Source organism: Mobula hypostoma, chromosome 1 (assembly GCF_963921235.1).
Source record: "Mobula hypostoma chromosome 1, sMobHyp1.1, whole genome shotgun sequence".
Lineage (NCBI taxonomy): Eukaryota > Metazoa > Chordata > Chondrichthyes > Myliobatiformes > Myliobatidae > Mobula > Mobula hypostoma.
This window is the reverse complement of record NC_086097.1, coordinates 150,138,117-150,150,550: the sequence shown is the minus strand read 5'-3', so window position 1 is coordinate 150,150,550 and position 12,434 is coordinate 150,138,117. Positions and strand designations below refer to the sequence as shown.

Genomic DNA, 12,434 nt, shown 5'->3' with positions numbered 1-12,434 from the left:
CAGTTGATTGGCAAAGGGGATATGAGAGGATCATGGGATAGGAGGCCCAGGGAGAAAGACAAGCCGGGGGGGGAAATCCAGAGGATGGGCAAGGGGTATAGTGAGAGGGACAGAGGGAGAAAAAGGAGAGAGAGAGAGAGAGAGAGAGAGAGAGAGAAAGAAAGAATGTGTGTATATAAATATATAACGGGTGGGGTATGAGGGGGAAGTGGGGCATTAGTGGAAGTTTGAGAAGTCAATGTTCATGCCATCAGGTTGGAGGCTACCCAGACAGAATATAAGGTGTTGTTCCTCCAACCTGAGTGTGGCTTCATCTTTACAGTAGAGGAGGCCGTGGACAGACATATCAGAATGGGAATGGGATGTGGAATTAAAATGTGTGGCCACTGGGAGATCCTGCTTTCTCTGGCGGACAGAGCATAGGTGTTCAGCAAAGCGGTCTCCCAGTCTGCGTCGGGTCTCGCCAATATATAGAAGGCCACATCGGGAGCACCGGACGCAGTATATCACCCCAGCCGACTCACAGGTGAAGTGTTGCCTCACCTGGAAGGACTGTCTGGGGCCCTGAATGGTGGTAAGGGAGGAAGTGTAAGGGCATGTGTAGCACCTGTTCCGTCTACAAGGCTAAGTGCCAGGAGGGAGATCAGTGGGGAGGGATGGGGGGGGGGTGCAAGTATGGACAAGGGAGTCGCGTAGGGAGCGATCCCTGCGGAAAGCAGAGAGGGGGGAAGAGGGAAAGATATGCTTAGTTGTGGGATCCCGTTGGAGGTGGCGGAAGTTACGGAGAATAATATGTTGGACCCAGAGGCTGGTGGGGTGATAGGTGAGGACCAGGGGAACCCTATTCCTGGTGGGGTGGCAGGAGGATGGAGTGAGAGCAGACGTGCTTGAAATGGGGGAGATGAGTTTGAGAGCAGGGTTGATGGCAGAGGAAGGGAAGCCCGTTTCTTTAAAAAAAGGACATCTCCCTCGTCCTGGAATGAAAAGCCTCATCCTGAGAGCAGATGCAGCGGAGACAGAGGAATTGCGAGAAGGGGATGACATTGAGTGGGTTTTTAAAACTCCTGTACATAGAACATAGAAATTTACAGCACATTACAGGCCCTTTTGGCCCACAATGTTGTGCCAACCATGCAAACTACTCTAGAAACAGATCAGAATTTCCCTAGCGCATAGCCCTCTATTTTCCTGAGCTCCATGTACCTATCCAAGAAGCTCCTGAAAGACCCTACTGAATCCAATTCTACTACTGTCAGCCGCCAGCAGGTCATTCCACACACCCACCACTCTGTGTGAAAATCTTACCCCTGACAGCCCCTCGGTACCTACTTCCAAGCACCTTAAAACTAGGTCCCCTCATGTTAGCTATTTCAGCCCTGGGAAAAGGCCTCTGGTTATCCACACAATCAATGCTTCTCATCTTGTACCTCCTCCCTGATTGTAGTAATGAGCCAGCCAGCTGACATTTCTGCTTCTCTTCCCAGTTTTTATACAAACAATTTTGTTTTTTGCTTTTTGTTGCCCAAACAGCACTGGAAAATTCAGCATTGTTGAAATCAGAACAGTACAGAGATACAACTTTATGATTGCAGCGGCCAGGGATTGATTGCAGCCACGATGTGTACAGAGTTTGCACATTCCTATATGTTTCCTCCAGGTCCTCTGGTTATCTTTCACATTTCAAAGACATACAAGTTAGTAAGTTGCAACTGTTCTTGCCTCCAGCACCTCTCCGGCGTATATTCAAGCACACCTCCTGCTCAGTACGGAGTGAAGGGGGGAATAAAAAGAGAAAAAAGATGCCTGCGTATGATGGTGGGGTCTCAGCTTGAAATGTTGACTGTTTATTCCCATGCTGCTTGTCCTGCTGAGCTCCTCCAGCTCATTATGTGTGCTGCTCCAGATTTCCAGCATCTGCAGTACCTCCCATGTCATCCATTTTCTTGATAAGCGGTTTATGCTCCAATTGGAGCATCAAATTGCCCGTGTATGTTCGGCTACCAGTCCTCGGCCACCAGACCCTTTCTCATCTCCACAAAATTCAGCAGCTCAAAAGACAACATTGTTCTATATGGAATGTGTGAAGAAAAGTAGGTTGACTGTGGAAAGGGAAGTGAGGTGGTGGGGAGGTGTTAAGAGCATCAGAGTTTGCAGAACTTATTGGTTAGGTGAAGGAAAAGGGCCAGGATAATGATTAACGTTGGTAGGACAGCAGGCCCTGAAGGAGATCTGTCATAAGATCAAGGTTTGACAATTTAATTAAGCTGGTATCTTTCTCCAAGACAGCTCTCCTCACTGTCACATTGAAACTAGTTTGAGATGTTACATTTCTACATGATTGTTCCGCAACATTTGTGCTCAAAACTCAGTTCAAAACTCAGTATCCCAGCATGCATTGCATGCCACAACCTCACTACTGACTGAACACCTCTGTATTCATGTAATAAACAGATGGCAGTCCCAGAAGGAAAACTGAGACACAAGTCCTTAAGAGGTCAGTGGTGGAAAGAGGGATCAGCTTCAAGTTTGTGGGCATCAACACTTCTGAAGATCTATCGTGGGCCCAACACATTCACACAGTCAGAAAGGAGGACAGCATCCATCACTAAAAAGATACACCATTTGGTACATGCCCACTTCTTATTACTGCCATCAGGTAGGAAGTACAGGAGGCCGAAGACAATTTAGGATTATCTTTCCCTCCACTATTAGTCCATGAATACCACCTCATTGTTTCTTTCATTTTGCATTGTTTACTTCTGTAATTTTTGTCTTTGCAATATACTGCTGCCACAGAATAATGTTAGTGATAATAAATCTGATGCTGATGATTTAAACAGTAAATTCCTAACTTTTTTTAATTAAAAATACATATATATAGACTCAGTCATATAGCATGTTACACAATGCAATGAAATCTATTGAATAAGCTTCAGGCAACTTAAAAATTAACAAGACCCAAGAAATTCATGAAACAACACAGAAACTTCTACCTCCCACAACAAAAAAAATTCTGCAGGAATGTTGTATTCACTGAGTGGAAGATTCCTCTTGTTATTTAAGTTTCTAAATTTTTTGTATACGTTTCTCCTCTAGTCAATTGTAATTTTTCTAAACAGCTACAGAGGTTCCTAAGCAATATATACCCCTTTCTTCTACACATCTCTGCACCACAAAATTCTCCCCTTGTTCATTCACTGCCAACGATTCAGTCCCAGAATCATCAACCAAACACTTAAAAAATGTACAGTAATTATTTTTCCATGACTTTTCCACTGATTTTTAAAGAATCACACCTCCAGTGGTCTCAGAATCAAAAGGCCACATATAGGCACTGTTAAATCTTTCCTAGTAAAAACAAAATTCCAACCAACATGAAGCCCAGCTCTTCCCAATCTGTTCCGTGCTCAAAGAACAAACACAAACAAATTCCTTTCAATTACTCACTGGCCTCCAGTGTGTTTTACAGTATGGTTGGAATTACCACCAACAGATAGAAGCAGACTTACTTTGATAAAGCAGTCATTTTGAGACAAGTTGTGCCTGACAGAATCTTTCCAGCCTTTGTAATTCCCTTTGAAAAATGGAAACATGACACTGATCTCATGGAGAATCTGTAAAACATAAAGTACACTTAACCAGTTTGTTATATTTGGAAACCAGTCAGATTGCCTCAACATTTAAAATGACTGAAATATGGTTATATAAAGCAGTACCTGGGATAACTTCAGTCTCTTCTCTGGAGAGTTAAGGATTGCAATGGTTATAAGAGCAAGATAAGTATAAGGTGGTTTAGGGTATCTTTGGTAATTCTTTTTCTTCACTCGTTGTTTAGACCCACTTCCTGTATTTTCTTCATAGTCTTCTGCAGAGTTAGGGTCCATTTTATCTTGTGTCTGATTTGATATCTGTAACTTGTCATTGACATCAACAGTTGCAACATCAGAGATCTGTTCCATCCTAGAAGCATCCATCAGAGTTTGCAAGTGCAGAACTTGAGCTGAAGAATTACTCTGAACAGGAGAGCACAGTTGCAGAGAAGGACCTGCTGCATTATCCCAGTCTTGCTCCGGTAGGTGAACATTACCCTCGTCTATTCCTGGAGACGGTGCTGGAAACATCCCATATCCTTCAACTTCCCAGCTCATTCTCATGCTAATCAATGAGCATAGTACTGGAGCCACACCAACAGACTGCTGCCAGAGTTGTTTTCTCAGAAGACAATCAACATTTGCATGATGATTAAATGTTATCAGTCTTAACACAAGGGGATTAGTCAATGAATATAGGGGTGGGATCTTAAAGGGTTGCAGAAAGTTTGAGTAACTAATAGAGTTAATGAGCTTCACATAATTTTGCCCTCTTCAATCTTTTTGTACCAAATGATGCAAACTTAATTGTGGTTTTGAATTAGTCCACTTCAGAATCCTTTACGATTTTCACCTGAATCTTGTTTCCCACATTTTAGAAGGGCAAAGAAATCAAGGAAAGTAAGTTTCTTGTCATTTGCTTCTTTTTCCTTAAAAAACACAAAGGTATCATGCTTCACTAGTAGTAACTAAAATGATGAAACTTTCTGTTCTTCCAACGAAAAAAAGTAAAAGTTTTGCCCAACTGTTTCTTCTTTGACTTTCCTCCCTCCAGGAGACTATCCCTTTAAATCTTGTCTTTGTTTAGTGGGTATTTGGAGGTGATTTCACTCCACTGAGCTCTTCCTTTGAAACTGCTGATAACTAATTTCACTGATCACTGTTTTATCTTTCTTCCACCATGTTCTTCAGCATCTTCCTTTCCCTCATGAGTTAAAGTCCCTTATTTGTTGGTACAGAGTTGATCTACTTACTCTCAATTTTTTTCTTCTTTTTCCTTGTCATTATTTCTTCATAATCTGTTCAAATGCAACCCCCACTCCCAGAATTTGGCTTCAGTTTACTTGTTAATAATTTTGACTATAAACTCCATCAAAGGCTACCTCCATGATCTCAAATAATTACACTGCCTTAATCAGAACTATTTTTAATGAGAACTATTTTCTTCTGACTTGATTAGGCTTTTTTTGCCCCACTTCATCTCCCTACCCAACTCCGATGAACGTTTAGGCTCCTACTGGCACTCTCCGCATTAATCTGATTTTCTTCACCTCTCCTCCAATCCTTTTATCAGTTACTTTAACTAATATATTGTATCGCTCAGCATATCATGGAATCCAGCCTCCCCCCTCCTCCCCCTACTACTTTCCACGACCCAAGCAACACACACCAACGTTGCTGGTGAACACAGCAGGCCAGGTAGCATCTCTAGGAAGAGGTACAGTCCACGTTTCGGGCCGAGACCCTTCGTCAGGACTAACCGAAGGAAGAGCTAGCAAGAGATCCAAAATGATAGGAGAAGACAGGAGGGGGAAGGATGAAGCCAAGAGCTGGACAGGTGATTGGCAAAAGGGATATGAGAGGATCATGGGACAGGAGGCCCAGGGAGAAGGAAAAGGGAGAGGGGGGGAGAAAACCCAGAGGATGGGCAAGGGGTATAGACAGAGGGACAGAGGGAGAAAAAGGAGAGAGAGAGAAAGAATGTGTGTATATAAATAAATAACGGCTGGGGTACGAGGGGGAGGTGGGGCACCAGCGGAAGTTAGAGAAGTCAATGTTCATGCTATCAGGTTGGAGGCTACCCAAACGGAATATAAGGTGTTGTTCCTCCAACCTGAGTGTGGCTTCGTCTTTACAGTAGAGGAGGCCGTGGATAAACATATCAGAATGGGAATGGGATGTGGAATTAAAATGTGTGGCCACTGGGAGATCCTGCTTTCTCTGGCAGACAGAGTGTAGGTGTTCAGCGAAACGATCTCCCAGTCTGCGTCGGGTCTCGCCAGTATATAGAAGGCCACATCAGGAGCACCGGACGCAGTATATCACCCCAGCTGACTCACAGGTGAAGTGTCGCCTCACCTGGAAGGACTGTCTGGGGCCCTGAATGGTGGCAAGGGAGTAAGTGTAAGGGCATGTGTAGCACTTGTTCCGCTTACAAGGACAAGTGCCAGGAGGGAGATCAGTGGGGAGGGGAGGGGAGGGGAGGGGTGGGGAGGGATGGGGAGGACGAATGGACAAGGGAGTCGCGTAGGGAGCGATCCCTGCAGAAAGCGGGGGCGGGGAGGGAAAGATGTGCTTACTGGTGGGATCCTGTTGGAGGTGGCGGAAGTTACGGAGAATAATATGTTGGATCCGGAGGCTGGTGGGATGGTAGGTGAGGACCAGGGGAACACTATTCCTCGTGGGGTGACAGGAGGATGGAGTGAGAGCAGATGTGCGTGAAATGGGGGAGATGCGTTTGAGAGCAGAGTTGATGGTGGAGGAAGGGAAGCCCCTTTCTTTAAAGAAGGAGGATATCTCCCTCGTCCTGGAATGAAAAGCCTCATCCTGAGAGCAGATGCGGCGGAGATGGAGGAATTGCGAGAAGGGGATGGCATTTTTATCCACGGCCTCCTCTACTGTAAAGATGAAGCCACACTCAGGTTGGAGGAACAACACCTTATATTCCGTCTGGGTAGCCTCCAACCTCATGGCATGAACATTGACTTCTCTAACTTCCGCTAATGCCCCACTCCCCCTCGTACCCCATCTGTTATTTATTTATATACACACATTCTTTCTCTCTCTCTCCTTTTTCTCCCTCTGTCCCTCTCGCTATACCCCTTGCTCATCCTCTGGGTTTTTCCCCCCGTCCCCCTTTTCCTTCTCCCTGGGCCTCCTGTCCCATGGTCCTCTCATATCCCTTTTGCCAATCACCTGTCCAGCTCTTGGCTCCATCCCTCCCCATCCTGTCTTCTCCTGTCATTTTGGATCTCTTACTAGCTCTTCCTTCAGTTAGTCCTGACGAAGGGTCTCGGCCCGAAATGTCGACTGTACCTCTTCCTAGAGATGCTGCCTGGCCTGCTGCATTCACCAGCAACTTTGATGTGTGTTGCTTGAATTTCCAGCATCTGCAGAATTCCTCGTGTTTACTTTCCACTACCCCCTTGCTCCTCCCTCCCTCTCTCTTCCCCTCCTCCCACCCTCCCTTTTCCCCTCCCTTTTTCCCCTCCTCACCCCCCTCTCCTCTCTCAACGTACAGAAGAAACAGAAAGCTGTTACTACCAGGCTCAAAGACAGCTTCTATCCCACTCCCTTCTATTCCCTCCAACCTCAGATTTCTGAATGTGCCAGGAACCCATGAATACTATCTCACACTTTGTTCTCTCTGCACGACTTGTTTATTTTTTTATATTTTTATTGCACTGTACTTCAGCCACAAAACAACAAATTTCATGTCATTGACGTATGTTTGGTGGGGGAGGGGTCAAGAGTTGGGTTGGCATGGTAGCATAGTGGTTAGCACAATGCTTTACAGTACCAGTGACTTGGGTTCAATTCCTGCCATAAGACCATAAGACCAAGGAGCAGAAGTAGGCCATTCGGCCCAGGGAGTCTGCTCCGCCATTTTCTCTTGAGCTGATCCATTTTCTCCTATTTAGTTCCACTCCCCTGCCTTCTCACCATAACCTTTGATGCCCTGGCTACTCAGATACCTATCAATCTCTGCCTTAAATACGCCCAATGACTTGGCCTCCACTGCTGCCCGTGGCAACAAATTCCATAGATTCACCACCCTCTGACTAAAAAAATTTCTTCGCATTTCTGTTCTGAAAGGGCGCCCTTCAATCCTTAAGTCATGCCCTCTCATACTAGATTCCCCCATCACGGGAAACAACTTTGCCACATCCACTCTGTCCATGCCTTTCAACATTCGAAATGTTTCTATGAGGTCTCCCCTCATTCTTCTGAACTCCAAGGAATACAGTCCAAGAGCGGACAAACGTTCCTCATATGTTAACCTTCTCATTCCCGGAATCATTCTAGTGAATCTTCTCTGTACCCTCTCCAACGTCAGCACATCTTTTCTTAAATAAGGAGACCAAAACTGCCCACAGTACTCCAAGTGAGGTCTCACCAGCGCCTTATAGAGCCTCAACATCACATCCCTGCTCCTATACTCTATTCCTCTAGAAATGAATGCCAACATTGCATTCGCCTTCTTCACTACTGACTCAACCTGGAGGTTAACTTTAAGGGTATCCTATATGAGGACTCCCAAGTCCCGTTGCATCTCAGAACTTTGAATTCTTTCCCCATTTAAATAATAGTCTGCCTGTTTATTTTTTCTGCCAAAGTGCATAACCATACACTTTCCAACATTGTACTTAATTGCCACTTCTCTGCCCATTCTTCCAATCTATCCAAGTCTCTCTGCAGACTCTGTTTCCTCAGCACTACCAGCCCCTCCACCTATCTTCATATCGTCTGCAAACTTAGACACAAAGCCATCTATTCCATAATCCAAATCGTTGATGTACAATGTAAAAAGAAGCGGCCCCAACATGGACCCCTGTGGAACACCACTGGTAACCGGCAGCCAACCAGAATAGGATCCCTTTATTCCCACTCTGTTTCCTGCCAATCAGCCAACGCTCTATCCACGTATGTAACTTTCCTGTAATTCCATGGGCTCTTATCTTGTTAAGTAGCCTCATGTGTGGCACCTTGTCAAAGGCCTTCTGAAAATCCAAATATACAACATCCACTGCATCTCCCTTGTCTAGCCTACTGGTAATTTCCTCAAAAAATTGTAATAGGTTTGTCAGGCAGGATTTTCCTTTAAGGAATCCATGCTGAGTTCTGCCTATCTTGTCATATGCCTCCAGGTACTCTGTAACCTCATCCTTGACAATCGACTCCAACAACTTCCCAACCACCGATGTCAAGCTAACAGGTCTATAATTTCCTTTTTGCTTCCTTGCCCCTTTCTTAAATAGCGGAGTGACATTTGCAATCTTCCAGTCCTCCGGAACCATGCCAGAATCTATCGACTTTTGAAAGATCATCGCTAATGCCTCCGCAATCTCCACAGCTACTTCCTTCAGAACACGAGGGTGCATTCCATCTGGTCCAGGAGACTTATCTACCTTTAGCCTATTCAGCTTCCTGAGTACTTTCTCTGTCGTAATTGTGACTGCGCACACTTCTCTTCCCTGCCACCCTTGAGTGTCCGGTACACTGCTGTCTTCCTCAGTGAAGACTGATGCAAAATACTTGTTCAGTTCCTCTGCCATCTCCTCATCTCCCATTACAATTTCTCCAGCATCATTTTCTATCGGTCCTATATCTACTCTCACCTGTCTTTTACTCTTTATATACTTGAAAAAGCTTTTAGTATCCTCTTCGATATTATTTGCTAGCTTCCTTTCATAGTTAATCTTTTCTCTCTTAATGACCTTCTTGGTTTCCTTTTGTAAGGTTTTAAAAGCTTCCCAATCCTCTCTCTTCCCACTAATTTTTGCTTCCTTGTATGCCCTCTCTTTTGCTTTAACTTTGGCTTTGACTTCTCTTGTCAACCACGGTTGCATCCTTTTTCCACTCGAAAATTTCTTCTTTTTTGGAATATACCTGTCTTGTACCTTCCTCACTTCTCGCATAAACTCCAGCCACTGCTGCTCTGCTGTCTTTCCCGCCAGTGTCTCTTTCCAGTCAACTTTGGCCAGTTCCTCTCTCATGCCACTGTAATTTCCTTTACTCCACTGAAATACCGACACATCAGATTTCGGCTTCTCTTTTTCTAATTACACAGTGAACTCAATCATGTTATTATCACTGTCTCCTAAGGGTTCCTTCACCTCAATCTCTCTAATCACCTCCGGTTCGTTACACAATACCCAATCCAGTACAGCCGATCCCCTAGTAGGCTCAACAACAAGCTGTTCTAAAATAGAGACGGCTCTGACCCTTCTTGTAGACAGCCTCAGTGTTCTTTGATCAGTCCAGTTTATTGTCAATTCGTATCCCCAGGTATTTGTAATCCTCCACCATGTCCACACTGACCCCCTGGATGGAAACAGGGGTCACCGGTACCTTAGCTCTCCTCAGGTCTACCACCAGCTCCTTAGTCTTTTTCACATTGAGCTGCAGATAATTCTGCTCACACCATGTGACAAAGTTTCCTACCGTAGCCCTGTACTCAGCCTCATCTCCCTTGCTGATGCATCCAACTATGGCAGAGTCATCAGAAAACTTCTGAAGATGACAAGACTGTGCAGTAGTTGAAGTCCGAGGTGTAAATGGTGAAGAGAAAGGGAGACAGGACAGTCCCCTGTGGAGCACCAGTGTTGCTGATCACTCTGTCTGACACCCAGAGTTGCCAGCACACGTACTATGGTCTGCCCGTCAGGTAATCAATAATCCATGACACCAGGAAAGTATCCACCTGCATCGCTGTCAGCTTCTCCCCCAGCAGAGCAGGGCAGATGGTGTTGAACGCACTGGAGAAGTCAAAAAACATGACCCTCACAGTGCTGGCTGGCTTGTCCAGGTGGGCATAGACACGGTTCAGCAGGTAGACGATGGCATCCTCAACTCCTAGTCGGGGCTGGCAGGCGAACTGGAGGGGATCTAAGTGTGGCCTGACCATAGGCCAGAGCAACTCCAGAACAAGTCTCTCCAGGGTCTTCATGATGTGGGAGGTCAATGCCACCGGTCTGTAGTCATTTAGGCCACTGGGGCCCGGCGTCTTCGGCACAGGGACGAGGCAGGACGTTTTCCACAGTACAGGAACCCTCCGGAGCCCCAGGCTCAGGTTGAATACATGGTGAAGTACTCTGCATAGCTGAGGGGCACAGGCTTTGAGCACCCTGGTACTGACACCATCCGGTCCTGCCGTCTTGCTTGGGTTGAGACGTTTCAGCTGTCTTCTCACCTGTTCAGCCGTGAAGCCCACTGTGGTTTTTTTTGTGTGGGGGAGGGGTATAGTCATGAGAGCAGGGTGGGGGACTGTGAGGAGGGGTAGGAGGAGAGAGTGGAATATGTGTTCGTTGGGGGCCGACAACAGATGAATCATGTGGGGGATGGGTAAGGGCCACAATGTCAAATCTGTTAAAGAACAGGTTAAGTTCGTTGGCCCTGTCCGCAATGCCTTCAGCTCCTCTGTTGCAAGTTTGCCGGAACCCAGTGATGGTCCTCATCCCCCTCCAGACCTCTCTCATGTTGTTCTGCTGGAGTTTCCACTCAAGCTTCCTCCTGTACCTGTCTTTAGCCTCCCTGATCCTGGCTTTCAGGTCCCTCTGTATTGCCCTCGGCTCCTCCCTATTTCCATCTCTAAACACCCTCTTTTTAGCGTTCAGGATGTCCTTAATGTCCTTTGTCACCCATGACTTGTTATTTGAATAACAAAGGACAGTTCTTGTCAGAACATTGCAGTCCACACAGAAGGTGATGTAACCAGTGATGCACTCTGTGAGCCCATCAATATCCTCTCCATGTTTCTGCTTCTGGAAATAGGTCTTTCCTCTTTAGGCCTCTCATAATTTTATGTACTGAATAAAATTTCCATTCTTTTAACATAACCAGCACTAACCTGTCCCAGCATAGTCTTTCTTGGATTCTTTGTGCAGTTTCACTTTGTGCTTCCCGATGAGTGGAATCCTGACACTAGGGGGCACTCGTCAGCCACAAGTAGGAGGTAAATTGCAGTGACTTTCTCTTCAATCACTGCAAAAGAAACTCTCAAATCTTAAAATGTAATTCCAGAGGTATTTTTAAAGCACTTCAGCAGGGATTTTATCCATTTTGGAACACTGGTTATTTTTCAGGTGGTGTAATTGTGGCGACCCACTTTCTGGCACCCACGAACCGGCTCACAACAGCGCGCGCAGGCAGAGGGCCAGCCCCAAAAAGGGCACCAGGCCATCTTCACCAGCAGGGGGAAAATCCCGCGCGCGAAAAGGGTCTGGGAATATGCATTCCCCACAGTAGTCCCGCCCCAGAAAGGGCGGGAACGGGAAGGCTTTAAAGCAGGCCGCAAAGTTTGAATAAATCTCTTTCATCGCAACTCCAACTCACCGACTAGGTGTGGTTATTTTAGCGCTGTGTGTAGCACACCGCTACATAATGTCTTTTAAGAGACTCTTAGATAGGTACATGAAGCTTAGAAAAATAGAGGGCTATGCGGTAGGGAAATTATAGGCAATTTCTAGAGTAGGTTACATGGTCGGCACAACATTGTGGGCTGAAGGGCCTGTAATGTGCTGTAGGTTTCTTTCTCAATCTTTTTTTTATCAAGTTTCGAATTGATAAACATGACAATGATAATGATACAAAGAAATCGGGATTACATTAATAATGGTTAACATATACAGACACAGACTCCCAGTAACATATGTAATTTAAGGCTCCCAATCTCTTAATAACTGAACATGAAAAAGATTCAAAAATTTTATACAAAGTAAAAGTCCCCCTACACTAGAAAAAACAAAAAAAAACAAAACAAAACAAAGGCTGGGCTGCCATGTTTCATCAGTTAAAATCGTTATTTATCATGAACTCCGCTCCTCTATACACAAACAAAAAGTG

At 45.4% G+C, this 12,434-nt stretch overlaps 1 protein-coding gene across 12 annotated transcripts in view; it reads right to left on the bottom strand.

Moving 5' to 3' along the window:
• foxh1 (forkhead box H1) overlaps nucleotides 1–12,434 on the bottom strand; it is a 141,601-nt gene that overhangs the window by 41,973 nt on the left and 87,194 nt on the right. For 10 of the 12 annotated variants that reach the window (XM_063057885.1, XM_063057922.1, XM_063057931.1 and 7 more), the window contains 2 exons: nucleotides 11,440–11,573; nucleotides 3,510–3,614 (listed from right to left, as the gene is read on the bottom strand). In XM_063057885.1, the coding sequence (XP_062913955.1) occupies nucleotides 3,510–3,614; nucleotides 11,440–11,451 (117 nt within the window). In that variant the 5' untranslated portion in view covers nucleotides 11,452–11,573. Of the gene's footprint in view, nucleotides 1–3,509; nucleotides 4,598–11,439; nucleotides 11,574–12,434 lie in introns of those variants that run through there. The other 2 variants (XM_063057984.1, XM_063057877.1) reach the window with 2 other exon arrangements.